The following is a 20,725-nucleotide window of genomic DNA, read 5'->3' as shown; positions in this document are numbered from 1 at the left end:
ATATCATAAAACGTCATGGAGATATGATACAGAACATCTATTAATTTGATAACTCTTCTTTGAGCAGTTAGTCTGTACTATGATAGCGCCCTAAAGAATTATTGGTTCAGCCAACAAGGATTATCTTCTAAACTCAAATGTCATAGAGGACTGACACTTGATTAACCTTAAACTAGACTGACCACTACCACTACCACTACTACTACTTCCACTAGTACTACTAATATTTATATACCACTTTTTGACAAAATTTCCCAAACTGATTTACATAGAAAGATAAATCAATAATAAATAAGATGGAACCCTGTCCCAAAAGGGCTCACAATCTAAAAAGAAACATATTAGACACCAGCAGCTGCCACTGAAGTACTGCAGATGGATTGAACCTCTGCTAATTGAGCAAAGAGGCACCTTTTAAAAGTGGTAATTCTCTTTATTGAGCGGGGGGAGAGCAACTGGCCCTATCTAGCCCCAGCACAGCGTCCCTCCAGTGGCTGTTCCTGGTGTCTATTTTATGTTTCTTTTTTAGATTGTGAACCCTTTGGGGACAGAGATCCATCTTTATTTATTTTTATTTCTCTATGTAAACTAATTTGGAAACTTTTGTTGAAAAGTGGTATAAAATATCCCTTGTGGTGATTGTTGGATAAGGACAGTCAGTCTCCCCTTGCTAAAGTGCCCGCAGGGGCCAGTATTTCCGTCAACTGATCCTTAGCTGATTCGGAATGTTATATTTAAATGAAAATCAACATATTAACATAAGAAAAGCCTTGCTAGATGAGGCCAAGGCCTATTCAACCCAGCAGCATCCTGCTTCCCACAGTGACCAACTAGAAGCCCAGAGAAGAGTGGACTAAAATACTGGGATGGGGTAACCCCAGCCTTATAGGCAAGCTTGTGTACCCTTGAAGTTAAAACAGATAAATTAATTGTGTTCTAAGATTCTGTGATCTGCACCACTTACACAGACTAAGAAACATGAATATAATTGCTGATATATTGCACCCTAACCCCTGATAACTAGGCAAAGAGGTACCTTTTAAGGTGGTGATTTGCTTTATTTAGCAGGGGGAGAGTAACTGGCCCTATTTACCTCCAGCACAGTACTTCCAGTGACTGTTGCTGGTGTCTGTCTTATGTTTCTTTTTAGATTGGTTTTTTGTTGATATATGTGGTATGTTTTCCTTCTTGTTGGAGGTGCAATAGGCCAAATGTACTTTCAAGTCTCTCACAAAAGCTAGCATGTTTTGTTTAATGAAAGTTGAAATTTTAAGGAGTGTGGATTCTCCACTCAATACTACTTTCTGTGCATCCACACTATCATGACAGAATACCATTATTGCATGCAGTTCTAAGTGTATTTACTTAGAAGTCAGTCCCACTGTGTTCAGAAGGGCTTACTCTCTCGTAACTATGTTTAGGATTGCCCTTGCATGTAGGGGTTCTTTTGTACAGAAAGATCCCCCCCTTCTTTTCTCCAAGTTCTACAAGGGAAACCTTTTGTGTCCATCCCATTCTCTTTCGCAAGATCCTTTGCGTGATTCTTTTCAGCCATAAAGCATTGCCTTCTCAGCTCGAATGTACCAAACACTTCAAAAACCTGAACACATTCAAAGCAAGAGGCAGAACGTTCCATCTGATGGCACCTTTCACATTTTTCTTGTAAAGGTACAGGTTTCTCAGAACTACAAAGTGAATGCCAAGGCTATCTGAAGGCTGACCTTAAGATATAGCAATGATCAGAACAGTGATTTGATTAAAAAACAAAAAAACCTGGAGCCTAGCACCTGCAAATTTCCCCCCTTCTCTCTGCAGTGTATCTACGTAGAATACTGACAACATTGCCGTGAGCAGAACTGACACCATGCAGCCAGGCAAAAGGCTCCATGCTGAATCTATTGAGACAGATAATCGCCAGGGGTCATACAGAACATGGTAGTGGTAGATTTTCAAAAAGACACCGGCATATTATCCATATATGGGAAACTGATCCCCACCCCCATTTGTTCATTTCATGTGTTTGGCTTCAGTGGTATTCTGCTAACTTCAGAACGCACAGGACTTAAACGTCTGAAATATTTTAGATATATGAGGAGATATAAAAAGGAAAATATAAAGCATATAAGGAAGACATCCATCCTTTCCTTTTTATACTTTACTTTTTCAATTTCTTATCAAATACATTAATAACAAAAAAAGTGTCAATCTTCATGTAGTACAAAACTATGCATATCCTTCACAATTATCTTTCACCTTTACATCAAAGCTCTATGCTAGGGGTCCCCAGCCCTGGGTCCCCAAATGTCTCTGGATAACAACTGCAATAGAACTGGAAAAGATGTAGAAGAGCACAACCAAAATGATTAGGGTCTAGATCATCTTTCTTACAAGGTAAGGCTACAACTTTGGGGGCTTTTTAGTTTAGAAAAATCCAAGAGGATTTGGAGAGGGGGCATGCCTTCATCTCCTACTTCCGGGCTTCCCATAGATATCTGGTTTGATGCTGGAGTAGATAGGCCTTGGGCCTGATTCAGCAAGGCTCTTCTTCTTTTTGTGTGTGTGTGCTTGTGTTCTTATGGAACCCCCGCCATTTCTGGCCTTTGGCCATTGTGATTGGGGATGATGGGAGTTGTAGTCCAACAACATCTGGGGACCCAAAGTTGGGAACCCTAGCTTATGCCAAACTCATACATCTGACAGATTAAATGAGCTCCTGTGCCTTTGACAGATGAAAAGAAAGTAACCTTGGATGGCTCTGACACGTGGTCAAAACTGCATGTCATCATGTTCCTTGGTATGCACAACTCTTAAAGACACAGATCCCTACCCCATATTCAGCCTGGCAACTCCTTCTTCCTCTCCAGCTCAGCTTGCAACATTGACGCAAAGAAGAGCAGGAAGTATCTTACACTTGAATAATGGTGGAGCTGACAGCACAAAGTTGATCAGGTTTAAATAATATAAAGCTTCCTGTCTATTCCTTTGTCCTTTGGCAGCCCTGTTACCGCTTTTGAATGCCTTCATACAGCTTAGTAGTAACACCTGTTACCAGTTCTAGGGCTGTTTTTGTTTGCCATGTTCAATGTTCTCTACATAGAACACAAACGTATCAAGGGATGATAGGCAGGTGCTTCCGGGTACATCATGTCCAAAATAACAGGAAAGTGCAGACAGAGGAATTAGCAATGGAGGTGGCAAAGCCAAGTAAGGTCAGGGAGGTAACAATTGCAAAGGAAGATGGCCAGTGTGCGTTATCTTACAGATGAATCATTTGGAACATTTCATAGCCTGCCACTAGGTTTGCTGGTTCCAGACTCTGAAAGGGCTCTTCCATCTTTCAGAATTACATAGAATTAAAATTGTCTCTAGTGTGCCATTTCTTCTAAGTAATGAAATGACCAGAGAATCCACACTTGGTAAGATTTTCTCTTCTATGCAATTTTTAAAGCTACAGGAGTTTTCACAGGATCAGAAACTGGGAAAGTTTGTTTTAGCACAGTGAATGAAAGAACATTGAAGATTTAAGTGAGTGATGGGCCAAGTCATTATTTGCAGCCTGTCTCCCAGGCCTATAGCTAGAAAATGTTATGAGCTTATATAATGAAACTGCTCAGCTGTATCAGTTTATTTATTTATTTATCAGATTTGTACACTGCCCCAAACTTTCATCTCTAGGCGGTTAACAATAACATAAAAACAAGTTAAAAGCATGCACAGAAACTTAAAACAATTTAGATAATTTAAAATCAAACACAGATTAAAACCTAAAAATTTAAAAAGCTGAAAAAGCTTGGGTGAAGAGGTGGGTTATCAAATGCTTTATTAAAATTTATAAAATGCCTTATAATACAAAAATTGTTGTATTATGTGAACGTTCTGAATGCCCAGATCAGGGGAGAGCTGGTAGCATAAACGAGTAAGTTGATATGTTTTGCAATATAGGTCTCAACAAAAGACCTGTATTGCAAAAAAACCAAAAACAAATTAAAGATGGTATACAAATAAATAAAGTAAAAGATGTTTCAGTGTAACACACCATCATCAGTTAAACAAACAGACGCACACAGATAAAAAACTCCTCCATTCCCCTGGAAACGCCACCTGAAATGCCACCGGAGGTGACACTGGAAGTCATTTCCAGTGGCTCAGGAACAACAGATAGGTAAAAATAACCTATTTTTAATATCATGGTTAATGAAACTGGGTCTCCAAGATGCATCCGTGGCTATGCAAAACTGCAGTTGCTGAAGGATAACAAGGACCATCTGTATAATTCTAGCAGTGAATTTTACTGTGCTGAGATATTTGGGGTCCAGGAAAGGGTTTTGCCAACCCTTCTAACCTTCTAGATGTCATAAGACCCATCTGATGCAAACTAAAGCTGACTATAACCATCCTTATTAGTCCTACAGAGAAATTATCATGCAGGACTGGAGGACCTATAATGCAGTTTTCTGCATAACATATAGAAATCTTGACTGATATGGAAACAGAAGCAGCCATTGTTGCAACCTCAGAAAAGACTACATTTCCCAGAAGCAATCATGCCATTTCCAGGACAGGAGGGGAAGGGGGGAAAAATTACAAAAGTCAAGCCAAAGAAGACAGCTGCCTGTTCCAGCCAGGTGTAAAGAAAGTGGCCTGCCTCCTGCCTGGTCCTCGAGGTAGTTTTAGGAATCAGAGGGAAGGTTTGTCCTGGTTTACTTCAGTTGAGCACCAACCAGTTGATGCTTCAAGCTGAAGCCAAATAGGCCCACAAACCAGGTCCACAAATTTGGCCAGTGGTACCATCTCAGGGAATGAATGCTCATAGTGATTTTTGGCAATGTCTACCCTCCTAGAGATGGAAAACAGGTGACAGCATTGTTGCATTTACAGCTCTCTGTGTGTTATCCCCCCCCCCCACTTCTTTAACTCTACCTGCAAATGAGTAGGGTAAAATTGCACTCATTTTTGCACAGAGGAAAGGGTTAGAGTAACAATCAAGAAATTGTTGTACTACCTCCATGGAGTAAAATCTGGAGGATGTTCCTGCCAATTTTCATCCTCATCCCTCTGACAACATCAGTGAAGTGTTATATAGTAGCTCTTGTAATTTTAAAACTTTTTAAAGCTTTAAAAACACCATTGCATATTTGGGTGCAGCAGGCCTAATGGTCAGGACATTGTTAACCGCCCAGAGATCAAAGTGTGGGCGGTATATAAGTTTGATAGATAAACAAATAAATAAATAAAATAAAAGCATGATAATACACTCAAATAGGTATGTGCAAATTGATTCACCAACGAATTGATTCAGGTTGAATCGGGGGTGATTCAATTCTACCCTGAATTGAATAACCCTGGGGGAAAAGGAGCCAGATTCTGGATCGAATTGAATCACCCCCGATTCAAACCGAATCAATTTCAGCAAAATGGGCCTCAAAATGGCACCCAATTCACCCAAACTGATTTGGGTTGAATTGGGATGCTTGCCTCATTGAGGCAGCTGGCCAAGCCAGCTGTTTTCGATGAATCAATGAGGGGCATCTGCAATTTAATTCAATCTGAATTGAATTGCAGATATTGATTCATGCAGATCCCTACACTGAAAGCTGAAATTATTGCAATGCTATCATGTATTTTCCATTTCTAGGGGTGCAGACCGTGTTCAAAATCACAGTGAACATTTGCCCCCCGCCCCAGATGGTACCAACCACTCCAGCTTGCTCATGCGCTACAGTAGAAATTCATTCACTTCTTCCACAGCATGAGTGCATTGGAGTGGGGTCAGCAGGTGTGATCCAAATCCACCCACCATGCATTCAATGAATGCTAAAACAAGGTCAGAGGTTCTAATCAATGAGGGTTAGAACAAAGCTTTAGTCTGGAGAGAGACAATTAAGAGAGCTGAAAGAGAATTGAGCAAGGATTTCTTTCCCATGGTCTTCACACTTTTCTTTTGTCCCACTGTCACCTCTAATCAAACAAGTGTGGCAGGTTTTTGAAACAATGCAAAAACATGCCAGACCTGTTTACTGGTGGTGTAAGTGAGGGTACACATAGCAAGCAGTGATCTCTCTTTCAGATGCCTTCAGTTCTCTGGGAAAAAGGGATCTGTCTCTAGCTGTTAGTGTATCAAGAATATGCTGCATCACTAGAGCAGATAAAATAGGCTGTATGTAAATATTTCAGCGTTTGATAACTATGCAAGAGCCAGTAGGCATCTCTTTTAAATGCTTATTTATGTGTATCCCTTTAGCCACATTACTAAATTTCTCTGAACTTGGAGAAATGCCTTACTGTCATGCATTTACAATTTCAAAACTATGCTGGGCAAAAACAGGTTTTATTCATCCTTGGATCTTGGGAACATAAGAAGCTGCCTTATAACAAATCAGATGGAGCGTTGGTCCATCTAGCTCAGTACTGACTGGCAGTGACCCTCCCGTCTCCAAAGTTTCAGGCAGGAGTCTTTTCCAGCCCTACCTGGAGATGCCATGGATTGAACTTGGGACCTTCTGCACGCAAGGAGATGCTCTACAACTGAGCGCTATGACCCCATTCCCTAAAGGCAATAACTTCTAGCAGACAGTGCTCACATGTAGTCACCCATCCAAATGCAAACCAGAGCAAAGCCTTCTTAGAAAAGGGGACTATCAATACTTTCTACTGCAAGACCGACTCTATCTTTGTTCAATACTCACCGACTTTCGTATTGGGAATTTATATTGAATCCTGACAATATTATTCCATCCATATTAAAGTTCAAGAACTTGCTGTATTTCTATCAGGTTTTTAGGCTGCAGTCCTAAAGCACTCCCCGTACCTGGGAGTAAGCTTCACTAAACCCAGTAAGGCTTGAGACTTGTTTCTGAATAAGCAGGCATAGGATTGTGCTGTTAAATGTTAAATGTGCAAAATGCTTTACAATCTTCTCATTTATGTGTGTTAATCAAACACACACACACAGAGCACATAACAACTTAATCCCAAACACTCACTTTATACTTCCTTAGACTCTCTAGCTAGCAAAATAGCACATATAATTTGCATTATGGCAGGGACATTAGCCAAAATTCAAGATGTTGGGAGCTAATTAGCAAGATAATTCAGCAGCCTGATTAATTGCTACAAAGCAGAGTGCTTTCATTGTACGGCTTCATTAACTATGTCTAAGCCAGGCTGATGAGCTCGGCTGCAATCTAATGGCCTGCGTATTCGCTCTTCCTGTCACAGCTTCCTTGTCAGTGCCACCCCCACACCTCTCCCACCCACGCAGGGTTGGCCAAGGCTCTGCTGCGTGTACTGCAATATGGACAGGCCATTTACTTCAAACAGAGGCCCGCCCACCTCCAATTCGCCTGGAGAAGCAGCCCACAGTAGCTACTCCTCAGCCTCTTGTGCACAAGCGAATCATCTCAGCAGACGCTAGTATGGCTCCACAGACAGAGACATGGGGAAGAGTAGAGTGCTGGCTACAGCAGGGTTCTTCAAGCTGGCTGCTGAGGGGGCCTCTGCTTGGAGTGCGTGGCATGGTAGGGGAGCGTTATGCTGGACTTTAAAGCCGGGGCCTCAAACTGTGGCCCTCCTGCAGTGTTTGGCCTACAACTCCCATCATCCTTGGCTGCCAGCCCTTGTGACTGAGGATGATGGGGATTGTAGTTCAACAGCAGCTAGAGGGGTGCAGTATGAGACCCCTGCTCTTAAAATAACCCTTCAGGGCCCTGCTGTCTGTCGCACAGGGCTGGCTCTAGGTTTCAGGGAGCCCTCTGCACAGGCTCCAATTATTTCTATTTAGCAGGGACAATCCCTATTTTCTACACCTTGTTTCTAGATGACCCTCTTTTGTCCCCATTCCTTCCCAAATGTCAATACTGTGACTTGCTAGAGCTGTCGTTCTCCAGGCTTCAGTCCCCTCCCGCTTCCTAGAAATTAAATCTGTGCATCTTGTCTCTCTAGTGCACATGCATCTAAATCTGCATGCATGAACACTAAGGCACCATTAATGTGCACAACATGACACTTTGCAACCTGCAGCTGCAGAAGCATCTTTTGATCATATCTTATACAGCCACTATGTTTTTAAAAATATATCGTCTACTAATATCCTTTGGTGTTCTAAAAATCAGTAAACGACTGACTACCGCAGAGTTTTTTAAAGGTGCATGCAGAGAGCAGTGCCCTCTTCCATGTGTAGTGCTTGGCAACAGGTTATCTCAGGCAGTACAATTCTTGTTATGAAAATAGGGGGTGATATATGAGCATGTCCCTATTTTATCCATAAAATGCTGGCGGGTATGCCTCGGCAAATTGCCTTCCATGGGACCACCTTCCTTTATTTTTATGTAATACATCACAGTGTTGTTGACATTTAATTTTTACTTTAGAACAATTATATCCCACTTTTACAATTATATGAAGGCTCAAGGAAGCTCATGACAAAAGTTGCAAACAAACATGAACATAATAAATTATGAGAGTTGCAAAAACCATCTTAAAGCACAAAGACTAGCAGATAAAAGTGGGCAGTGCACCTAATTAAAGGCTGAAATAAAACAAATGCATGAATTAAAACTAATTTTATAGTTGAGGCTTTTTCATCTCTGCCAGAGGAGAAAAAATACACACTGCTGGGTGAAAATTCCCCTTCTGTACCACTCTCAAATGTACAAAACCACCTAGAGCTTGAAGCTGTGGTCAAAGCATGGGTGGGGAGGTGGGGCAAGGCTGACCCCTCAGAAAAAGACCTTCAGATGCCCATGAATCAAAGGAAGTATTTTCTTCCCTCCATAGCCATTGCTAATATCAGACTGTAAGCATTAATGGAGACTTCAGCCTCATTCCCACCTCACCCCAAGCTCCAGTACTTTACAAATATGGAACACCCCTTGACATGCACCCCTACAATATTACACACACACCATGTTGTATGGATAGAGAAATGGGGACTTCAGGCCAAGGCTCCCTCCTCAGCTTTGCAAAGAAGTCTCTGGCCCTCAAGGTGGCAGAAGAAAGACTGGAAAGGTGCAGCTGTGCCTGCAACGCCTTTTTGCAATGGAGCCATAGGCTCAGTTGACATTTTACTTTTTGCTATAGTGCAGTCATCACATGATAATTTGTCTTCATCAGTTTCAATTGGCATTTGTATCTTATGAATAGTCTTCCTCAGGGTTAACAGCTAATATTTGCCTCTTATAAGAAAACTTGAGAACTAACTGGCTGTCTGCTGTGTGTTTCTTATATAAATCTTTATTTTAATAGATTTTTATAAAGCAACAAAGAGCTCTTCCAGACAGTGATGCATTCCACTTTCAGTGTAAATTAAGAACATAAAGAACAGCCCTGCTGGATCAGGCCCAAGGACCATCTAGTCCAGCATCCTGTTTCACACAGTGGCCCACCAGATGCCACTGGAAGCCTACAGCTGGAGTTGAGAGCATGCCCTCTCTCCAGCTATTACTCCCCTGCAACTGGTACTCAGAGGCATCCTGCCTTTGAGGCTGGAGGTAGCCTTTAGCCCTCCGACTAGTAGCTGTTGATAGACCTCTCCTCCATGAAGTTATCCAAGCCCCTCTTAAAGCCATCCAGGTTGTTGGCTCTCACCACATCTCATGGCAGAGAATTCCACAAGTGGATTATGCGTTGTGTGAAAAAGTACTTCTGTTTGCTGGTTCTAAAATTCCTGGCAATCAATTTCATGGGATGACCCCTGGTTCTAGCGTTATGTGAGAGGGAGAAGAATTTCTCTCTATCAACTTTCTCCACACCATGCATGATTTTATAGATCTCTATCATGTCTCCCCGCAGTCGTCTTTTTTCTAAACTAAATAGCCCCAGGTGTTGTAGCCTTGCCTCATAAGGAAGGTGCTCTAGGTCCCTGATCATCTGGGTTGCCCTCTTCTGCACCTTTTCCAGTTCTACAATGTCCTTTTTTAGATGTGTTGACCAGAATTGTACACAGTACTCCAGTTGTGGCCGCACCATAGCTTTGTATAAGGGCATTATAATATTAGCAGTTTTAGTTTCAACCCCCTTCCTAATGATCCTTAGCATGGAATTGGCTTTTTTCACAGCTGCCACACATTGAGTCGACACTTTCAATGAGCTGTCCACCATGACCCCAAGATCCCTCTCCTGGTCAGTCACCGACTGCTCAGCTCCCATCAAATTATGATGATAAATAAAAAAGAAGAAATCCACGCAATGTACATGATATAATTTTCTTGGTGTCATCTAGTGGCAATCTACAGCAATTGTTACTAAACTATAAATTTATATAAATTTAACAATAAATAAAAATAAATTTTAAAACCATCTTTTAAGGGCTGGAATACCATACCATTTATTTACAGGTTGCCACAGACTGCCAGCAGATGGAGCTAAGTTTATTACATGATGTCCTTATACATCATGCAGATTTCCCTTTTTATTTATAATCTGAGTTTATGCTGAAGTTTGAATATATTGCTATCCGGAAGAATCCATATATAAATGAAAAGCAAGGGCTATCTAGCATGATGAATTCCAGCTGTTACCACATGGATACATTTTTATAAACATAGGGCCAGTCACAGGACACAGTACAGCTATCAAAGGGATGACACAGAAAATGGCTTCTCTGAGGCAAGTGAGTTGTGCACGCTGGCCCTACAACATTTGCCAAAACTCCCCATGTGACCCATCCTTCTTGGTTAATGCCAAGCTCCACTTCTAACCCCAATAAAGCATGGAAAGTGGTGCAAGGAGATAACGCTTGTCACTGGATAATGATACAAAAGAATTTCCAGCTTTAAAAGTTGCCCCACCACCAAATTCAACATTTCTATACATATGGCGGTAGGAACCTATTAAATGCCCACTCTGCATTAATAAAGAGCTATTTGAGTTGTGTCCACATTGTTAATGATTATGCATTAAGGAATTCTCAGAAAATCTTTCCTCTTTTAAAGCCTGTGTGATTTAACTCAATTATTTTTACGTCCATTATTTAAAATCTGCACTTAGTTAAGGTTTTTGCTGGACCTTCATCTTCCTAATATTTATTTATTTATTTATTTATACAGGAGAACCTCGTTCTCCTTGGGGGTTCCATTCCACGGGGGGGGGCACAGATAGTGAAACCGCAGATAATGAGGCATTAAAGCCTATGTAAATCAGAGAGTTAGGTTTCCAGACTTGAAAAAAATTGCCAAAAATTGCCCCCAAATCACCCTCAAAATGAGAAAATGGGCCAAATAAATTGTCCTACCATGCTCCACAGGCCCTCAGAGGTCCAGGGATGTCCCCCATGAGTTGAAAACTCACCAAAATTGTGTTTTTTGCCTTAAAAACAAAGAGAAAGAGAGCGCCATAAAATGGCTCCCATACTCAAAATGGTGGCTGGAGATGACCTCAGAGGATATGTGAGTTTAGCCCCCTTTTTTGCCATTTTTTTCACATATACCGAGGTCAGGAGTCCATTACCCGGATCCGCAAATAGCGAGGTTCTCCTATACTTTTATAATCTGCTGTTTCTCCAAAGAGCCCATGGCAGCGTACATGGTTAGTTTTATCCTCACAACAACCCTGTGAGGTATGCTGAGAGATAAGTGACTGGCCCAGAGTCACCCAGTGAATTTGAGAGCTGAATGGGAGTTTGAACTTGTGTCTCCTCTGGTCTTGGTCCAGCACTTTACTACACTGGAACTGACCCATATTTCAAATTTTGATTTTAGTTTGTTTTGCCATTTATTGAAGTCAAATCTGTTTAAAAGCCTTATAACAACCTGCTAGGCATTCATCTAATCCATATTTCTTTCTAACTTCTAAAACGTCTTATCCATGATTTTCCATAGTGTAATAAGGACCTTTCATATCCTTGTTTTCCCTTCCTTAAAATTTCTGTAATTTGAATGGTATAAAGGCAATATTTTGTTTTACCAATGGAAAATCTAAGTAATCCAATTTTGTTTACAATATATATAAAATAAGAATTCAAATGCAAACATTACCTAATTGGACACCTGATTTTTTTTTGTCAACCTCCTATTGAATTTGTTACACTTTAAAAAAACAACTTAAAATAAAATATTTTAAGATAAAGATAGCTTACAATATTTTTACTATTATTTTCTGGTTCAGTTCTTTATAGACCTCCTTAGAAGGAATTCAGCCACTTCTTGCGTCCTGTCCAACACACAACCTCAAGGTTTCTCTCCATTGTCATAAACCTGAAAGTAAAGTGGTTTATTTCTCCATGATTTTATTTTTAATTTGCCTGAATAAGTATTTCATCCAGTTTTCATGAAAGAGGCCCGATATTCAATGTTCCCCAAGCACAAATCAGTTGATATTTCCAATTAGCATCTTTGAATCAATTGACACTTGGTAAGGGTTATTCAAAGGAAATCTATTCTGCAATAAGTTTGTGTTTTACCACAGTACTGACACAACTAGGCTATAATATATCTGACTCCTTAAAAAATTTATGAACTTTGCTTTTATGCAATTATCCTCAGGGCTTCATGCTAGTGTCTATATTATAGAAATAGACTCTGGGGAGTAGAGAATCAAACACAAAAGACTGCTTTGAATATCAAAATTAAACACATCGGTAGATTTCTTGCCTGTGCTCAGAAGTGTTGGAAGTGCTAACAGATGCTCGGAGCAGTCTGTACCATTCTGTTTTGATGTGCAGTTCAGTACTAGGCATGTTTATTCAGAAGTAAGTCCTGCTCAGGGGCGGCCGTTTCATGAGGCAAGGTGAGGCAGTGGCCTCAGGTGACAGACTATCCAGGTGCCAATACGTTAGCAAAATGCCCCACACAGTCACTATTGAAGAAGCTCTTCAGCATTCAGTGTGGGCGCCGCCAGGTAGGTGGTGGAGATGGCGAAAAACACTTTTAAGAGTAAATTAGTAGGCATTTACCTCCACAACCACAGCACTTGAAAGCTGTTCGTTTAATCACAGCACCTGAAAGCTGCTTGGAGCAGTGGCACAATGCCCAGTGTCCGCTATGGCGGGGGATCAGCTGCACCAATCAGCTGGCGGAGGCCATTTGTGTGGCCAGCAAATGGCCTCCATCGATGTGCGGAGGCCAGGTGAGTGGCGAAGCTAATTCCACGCTGCAGCGGGCACTGGACACCGTGCCACTGCTCACAACAGTTTTCAAGTTCAGCGGTGGCCACCTACTAATTTACTTTTTGTCACCCTGCACTGGCAGCGCCCACACCAGCCACTACCGGCAAGAAGCACCTCTTCTCACAGTCCTTGCAAAGCTTGTAAGAAGCACAAGGGGAGAAAAGGAGGCTGCTGGCCACCTGCTCTCCTCCCCTTTTCAGTGCTTGCCAGGATAGGTTTTGAAAAGGGATGGCCCCCTCCAGAAGGATGAGCAATGCAGCATTTTGTACCTCACCTCACACAGCAATATTTGCCCAATAACTGGCCCAGTACCTACAGCCACCCTTGTACTGCTTGGCTGGATCCAGATAAATGAGTCATGACTAATTCCCATTGAAATTCATGGGACTTCCATTAGTCACGACTAATTTGTCTCATTCCAATGTGCTTAATTACAACCAGCTTAGTTTGGATCCTGGCTGCTGTGTTCAGTGGAGTTTACTCCAAAGTAAGTATGCATATGATTGCAGCATCACATATAAAGGTTATATTTGCAAATCAGTGACAAATAGCGTGCACTAAAAGCATATATATTTTCAAGAGTTTCCCGTATGGCAGTCATGTTAAAAAAAAATAAATACTATGATGAAGAAGGGAGTGGGGGAAACCCTTCAATTAAAGAATAGATTTAAAATCTATCATTTCTAGCTCATTCTGTTAGGATCCTAAAATTTTACAACCAGGTAGTGAAAATTTTCCAGTCTAGACATAACTTGCTAAGACTTCTCCTTTTCTCACTGATGACTGACAGAGGGATGAGCTTTTGATTGCATTTCAGAATGACACTTTTGTCTCAGATGAATGAATTAAAACTACCTTGCAACACAGTAAAAATGTCATGTTCATGCCACATTCGTAGATAGCAATTTTATCGAATGAATAAACTTCTTAATGGGAAAAAGATTAAGAAAGGGGTTTTTTCCCCCAGCCCAGATAACATATCCTTCATCCCCCTGCTCTGTCAAAAATTCTAAATGTCCATGCCAATATCACCTGGGCTTTCAAAATCCTGCAGTTTGAGATCTCTTGATGGGGAGGGGGGAGGATTCAGAGCTGACAGGTACGTACCCAGAGGTCTGTATCACTACTACTTAATCTCAGTCTTTCATTGTTGGATTTATGGCTTTAGGTTTTAAAGTGTGTTGGTTTGAAATTGTGTTGAAATGGTGCAAGCCACCATTGATGATAAATCACATCATTTTCAAAGGTAGAGTTTTTAAAATGTTCTAAATACTATACACTAGTGCAAGGATTCTCAGCGTTGGGTCTACAGATGTTATTGGACTTCAACTCCCACAATGCCCTGCCCCAGTGACCTTTGATTGGGGATTATGGGGGTTGAAGTCCCATAAGATCTGGGGACCCAATGCTAAGAATCCCTGCACTAGATCAACAACCCTGAGGCCAGTCTCTGTGAGGCTCAAGGCATACTTTATCGCCAGCTGCTTCTTTATACCTGCCTCGAAGGTATAGCTAGAGGTTGTCAAAGGCACCCAATGAACACAAGTCATCATGCCCTCAGGGGCTCTGCCATCTGCCCCTCATCCTCACCCCTTTCCCCACTCCTGCAACTTGCCGCTGCCACAATTAGTCTTTTGCCCTGTTGCCTCTCACCTCCCACCATTTGCCTCATGCCCTGTTGCCCCTCATGGCCATTGTTCCTCGACCCACACCGCCCCCAGTTTGCACAGCGGTGGCTTCTCCCCCACATGACTTCTCTTCTTGCTCAAATGAAGTAGAAGCCATAGAAGCCCACAGCATTGCATGATTCAGCTAAGAAATGAAAGGCGCATATGCACCTTGACACCTAATCTGGGTGCATGCGTAACCTCCATTTTGTAGCCAGTCAAGCAGCATTTAGGGGTTCTGTGGCTCCTCTCTTTCTTTGAGTGAGGAGAGAAGCCATGAGAACCTGTCCCCCTTCACTGCACAACCCGGCTGTCGGGTGGCGGGGGCAAGGAGCAGTGGGAGCAAGAAGTGTGGGGCAGGAGGCAGGCGGGAGGGGGTGAGAGTCAGTGGGAAGGGAGAGGCAGCAGTAGTGGTAGATTTTACAAAGTAAAAAAATAAAGTAAATAATTCTTGCGGTGCCTCTGGTCCCCCCCATTAACCCCCACCCCACCCATGTTCATTTATTAAACACAGGCCCCAGCTGACCTTGCTACACCCCTGGCCTCCCTGTAAAGACCCCTGCAGCTGGGTTAGCTTGCATGAGAAGCAGAGTGTGTGAGATGGGGAACTCAGGTGGCAGCATGAGCTGTCATGTGACACCAACTTCCAGGAAGGAAGGAACTTGAAAATGTACCTCTCTGCCCACAGATGTTTCTGCTATGGCAGCCCATTAGTTTTTCCCATCACAAATTGCACTTATGTACATAAGGAGATGGTTTTAACTTGTGATTTGAACACTTGGGTACATTCAGACAACAGGACCTTCACCCCCCGCCCCAAACTTTCACCAATATCTGTGCAAAGAGGTGATGATCTGTTCCTTTTTTATTACTCCAGTTCCCATTTTTCTCATACAATGGTACCTCAAGGAGATCCAAACTATTTCATGGTTGCTCTAGGCAGAAATTCTACACTGCGTCTGTTCCCTGGCATTAGTTTCCCTCTCCTCTTTTATTACGGGAGGTTTTAAAAACCCATCAATTTGCACCATGTCGCCCATGTGGCCACTTACCAGGTAATGGTAAAGTGTGTTGTCGAGTCTGGTGACCACAGAGCCCTGTGGTTTTTCTTTGGTAGAATACAGGAGGGGTTTACCATTGCCTTCTCCAACACAGTATGAGATGATGCCTTTCAGCATCTTCCTATATCGCTGCTGCCCAATATAGGTGTTTCCCATAGTCTAGGAAACATACCCGCAGGGATTCAAACTGGCAACCTCAAGCTTTCTAAGCAAGTAATTTCTTGCTCATTTCTTATAATAGAAGCTAAACGTGTGTACTTCATAATCTAGTCTCAAAATCCTCCCCCTTCCATAGATTGCATCTAATGTACTGACAGAAGTATAGATGCATTGGTAAAAAAATAAATAAATCATACATTCAACATGAATATATATACACACACACACACACACACACCAACCTCACAAGTCCAGCACACAAAAATTAGTGCCAGGATTGTCATGGACAAAAAGTGAACTGACCTCAGATGCAATAAGAATCTTACCATATTAGCAGGTGTGCTTTTGCTTGTTTTTAATGTTTTCAATTGCTTTCATATCTTGTTGCTGCTGCTGCTTTTAATTTGTGTGTTGCATTTTATTGTTTTTTATTGCAAGCTGCCCTGAGCAGTGAGGTGGGGTAGACATATTTAAATAAGTAATCTAGAAGCTGTGCACCCTTCTTCCCATTTTAGAACTGGGAAACTCACAGAACAAACACTGTTTGCCCTAAAATACAAAACACATTTCTGCAACATCGGAAGATACCTTATACTCAAGTCAGATCATTAGTCTGTCTAGATCAGCCTTGTCTCCCTCCACAATGTCTCCAGGGTTTCAAACTGAGCTCTTTCCTGGCCGTGCCTGGAGATGTCAGGGATTGACCCTGAGACCTTCTGCATGTCGATCAGTGAGCTACAGCTGCCTCCCCATGTATGGCACAGGTAGAACATGAACCCCGCTCTTTCAAGTACTCGTCCAACAATCTCTCTGGCTCCCCAAGACTGCATTTTCCATATGCACACATAGCTCTCTCTTTCTGCAAAAATGTAGCACGACGGGTTTATCTCCTGAAACCTCAAGGCTTGCCCTTGCTTTGCTTTCTGGGACTGGGGTAGCTTTTAAAAGGGGACCTCAATGCACACAAAAAGTGGGATGTGCCCAGGAAGCACAAAATTCAGGAATTTTGAATTGGGAAGCACCAGAGGTGAAAAATATCTGATGTTAGATCATGACAAATATCGGCGCTGCTACTTTTCTGACTACTGCCAACCACTCTCCATGTACAAATTAGCAGGGCGGTGGGAGGGGGGGGAATACACCATGCAGCTACTTACATCGTGGAAGATTGCTAGTCCCTTGCCATAGTTCGGTGGACTCTCCGTGGATTTGAGGCTGTAAGCATGCTTGGCAGAGAGCAAGCACATTGTCAGCATCTCTGTACATGCCATCATCTTCTCACTAAGGACTGCAAGGCTCTTCTTTCACAGACACAGACAGGAATGGTCCTTCAGGGATTTCCCCCTTCCAAATTGCTGGCCCCACTGGATGCCCTGGATTCACTGACTGCCAGACACCAAGGCTGCCCTGCCGTAGTTGGAAGCAGCAACTCCTGTACACTGAGAGATGCTCTTGCCAGCATCTAAGCAACTTTCCGTGTTTGTCTCAATCCCCACCCCAGGTTTGCAAGGATTGGTCAGGAGCTTTGACTGGCAGGAGTGGTTCTGAGCCTCTCACTGAAAAGCTCGTCAGCATCACAGAGCAGCAGACTCAGCAAGAGATTCCTCTTCAGACAGGAGGATTTACTTCAAGGATTGCAGGCTGAGCTGCTGTAAGCAAGGAGCATATATCCTCGACTCCATCCAGTTTGCCATGCCACAGCACTTGCTGCATGGCTGAAGGATGTTGCCATGTAGGAAAGCATTCAGTGGAGAGCTACTGGGAGGATCAAAGGATAGAAGATAAACCACACGAGGAAAGGCTGAGGGAACTAGGTATGAAAGAGGATTACAGGAGAGGCACTTTTCCAAATATTTAAAAAGGATTCTGAGGTGGGGGAGGAGAGGGGAGGGGAGAGTAACCAGTGTTCAACCCATTAACCAGGACATGTTGCTGCTTGAGGCTAAGGGCAATAGGATGCCCTCCCATCTGCAGGCAGGTGTGCCCATGGTGGCAGGCAAGGGCAGCACTGGCTGCCTCCTGAGCCTTCCTCACACCCATGTCTGAGGCCACCGCCTCACCTTGCCTCATGGAAGGGCCGCCCAGTCCTTAACTCATGGAGATGATCTTGAATTGCTAGGCCAAGACTTGATGCTTTTGAACAGGGGCGTAGCTAGCAATGCTCGTATGTGTCCTGTGAACACTGGACACTGGCTCCCAGGAGCCACCGGGGCCCTGCCAACCACTTGGCCTCTGTGGGCCCGCCTTGTCATTCCTGCCTCCTTCCCCTCCCCTTCCCCTCCCATTACCCCAGCAGCTGTTGTGGCAGTGAGCAGGGGGGGTGCAATATTTCCTCCCTTGGGCCAGTGAGAGAGGAAGCAGCCCATCCCCTCACTCACTGCTTCAACAGCCTGCCAGGAAATGACTGCCTCCTGGCAGGCTCTTGAAGCAGAAAGTGAGAGGATGGGATGTTTCCTCTCTTGCTAGTGCATGAGAGGAAACATCACATCTCTCTGCTCACCACTGGAGCAGCTGGTGGGGACAGCAAGAGGAGGCGGAGGAGGCGGTGGCAGTGAATGGCAAGGTAAAGCAGGCAAACCATTCCGAGACGTGAGTTTTGGGCAGCATACAAATATGCTAAATAAATAAAAAGGAATGAATAAATAAATAAGTGGGAGGCAGAACCCCACATACAAGCGGTGAGCGGCTATACGGGGTGAAACACAGTTCGCCATGGGGCTTGCTTCACCCCTGCCTGAATGTGCCTGGTATGACTGTGTATAGAGATTGGTGACTTCACCTGGGCAGTTGTAGGGTTGCTAGAGCACAGCAACAATGGCCAAGCTCATTCATTCATTCATTCAGTCAGCACATTTATTGACCACCTGGCTTCCTTAGACTCAAGGAGGTTTACATAAATTAAAACAACAACAAAGACAAGAGAAGAAGGGGGGAAGGGGGGGAGAGGGGAAAGGGGGGGGAAACAAAAACAACCCCTAACACACACACACACACACACACACACACACACACACACACACACACGTTAAAAACTAAAAGCCTGGCAAAACAGTTAGGTTTTCAGGAGCTTCTTAAAGGACAGAAGGGAGATGGCATTACGAATCTCAGGAAGCAGAGTGTTCCATAAGGAGAAGGCTGCAACAGAGAAGGCCCTCCCACGAGCCTGGGCCCCACGTACCTCCCCGGCCCCAGAACTCTGAGAAGGCCCACCTGAGATGACCTCAAAGGGCGGGTTGAAGTTGGACAAGAGAGGCGGTCCTGAAGGTACACAGGCGCCAAACCCTGAAGGGTTTTCTAGGTGGTAACCAGTACCTTGAATTGGACCAGGAAGCGAACTGGCAGCCAATGCAGCAACCTCAGCAAAGGTGAAACATGATCATATTTTCTGCTACCCATAAGCAGCCGGTACGCAACATATTTGTATTTTATTTACATTTATATCCCACTCTCCCTCTAAAAATCCCAGAGTGGCATATACATGTTTTTGTGTACACTCTGTGAGGTAGATTTCTTTGAGAAATTAGTGACTGGATCAGTCACCCAGTGAGTTTTTTTGGATGAGTGGGGATTTGAACTTGGGTTCCCGTAGTTCTAGTCCAACACTCTAGCCCAGAGCTGCACAACTCTGACCCTCTACCTGTTGTTGGACTACAGTGCCCATCATTCCCCAGCCACAGTGGCCAATAGCCAGGGATTATGGGAGTTGTCATCCAGCAACAACTGCAGGGTCGAAGTTGTGCAGCCCTGCTCTGCTCTGCTCTGCACGGCATTGGCTCTCTGCATACACAGCCTACGGTGAGCTTGTACATGTGCAGTGACTCTGTGTCCTACCAAGGCACCCTTGGGCAGCTATCAGGGGCCCAGTGCCCTGGGGGTTAAGTGCTGACACCTGCCCTGCCTCTGTGGGGTGGAAAATAAAAATAAATAGTACTTTAATAGTACTTTTTGCAAAGGTGGAAAAAATATGGCAGTCAGCAACCTGAACACTGTTGCTGCTGCGGGCTCATTAAGAATGAAAGACACCCGTGTCTATGCTATGGTAAGAGGAGGAGGCCCACCCAGGTAATAGTGTGTGGTCACCACATTGAGAAATGTACCAGAGTTTCCACCAGGGGTGAAGATCTACCCCGCCCCCAAGCATCTGAGGAGTTTCCCCCATTCATTTTACTGAGCTTCCCCCAAAAAGGAGAGGAGAGCTGGTCTTGTGGTAGCAAGCATGACTTGTCCCCTTAGCTAAGCAGTGTCTACCCTGGTTGCATATGAATGGGAGACTTGATGTGTGAACATTGTAAGATATTCCCTTTAGGGGATGGAGCCACTCTGGGAAGAGCAGAAAGTTCCAAGTTCCCTCCCTGGCATCTCCAAGATAGGGCTGAGAAAGATTCCTGCTTGCAACCTTGGAGAAGCCATTGCCAGTCTGTGTAGACAATACTGATGGACCTATGGTCTGACTCAATATATGGCAACTTCCTATGTTCCTAAACCTAGTAGTTTGTATTCCCCAAACATATTTTTTCCCTTCAAAAGTGTATTTCATTACCTACCACCATAAAAAAGTTAAGTGAGTCATTGCTCCTCAAGTTTTCAATCCCTCGGTCTGCACCTCTGGTTTCCATGTGCTACAAGCAGGAGGAAGTATATTGCCCTATGTAAGTAAACTACTAAATCAAGATTTCAAAGGGCACCTTGTCTCAGCTCCAGCCCTAGCTTAGTTTCTGAGGATAAGTGTATTTTGA

The 20,725-nt window shown here is 43.4% G+C and overlaps 1 protein-coding gene across 1 annotated transcript in view; it reads right to left on the bottom strand.

Annotated features, from left to right (window-relative positions):
- NECAB3 (N-terminal EF-hand calcium binding protein 3) overlaps positions 1 to 17,482 on the bottom strand; it is a 159,108-nt gene extending 141,626 nt beyond the window's left edge. The window contains exon 1 of the mRNA XM_053250058.1: positions 17,147 to 17,482. Coding sequence (XP_053106033.1) covers positions 17,147 to 17,263 — 117 coding nt within the window. The 5' untranslated portion in view covers positions 17,264 to 17,482. The remainder of the gene's footprint in view (positions 1 to 17,146) is intronic.
- Between the last annotated feature and the right edge of the window lie 3,243 nt (positions 17,483 to 20,725).

The sequence above is a fragment of the Hemicordylus capensis genome, chromosome 4 (assembly GCF_027244095.1).
Source record: "Hemicordylus capensis ecotype Gifberg chromosome 4, rHemCap1.1.pri, whole genome shotgun sequence".
Classification (NCBI taxonomy): domain Eukaryota; kingdom Metazoa; phylum Chordata; class Lepidosauria; order Squamata; family Cordylidae; genus Hemicordylus; species Hemicordylus capensis.
Note: the sequence above shows the minus strand (reverse complement) of the source record. Positions and strands in the feature narration are given on the sequence as shown.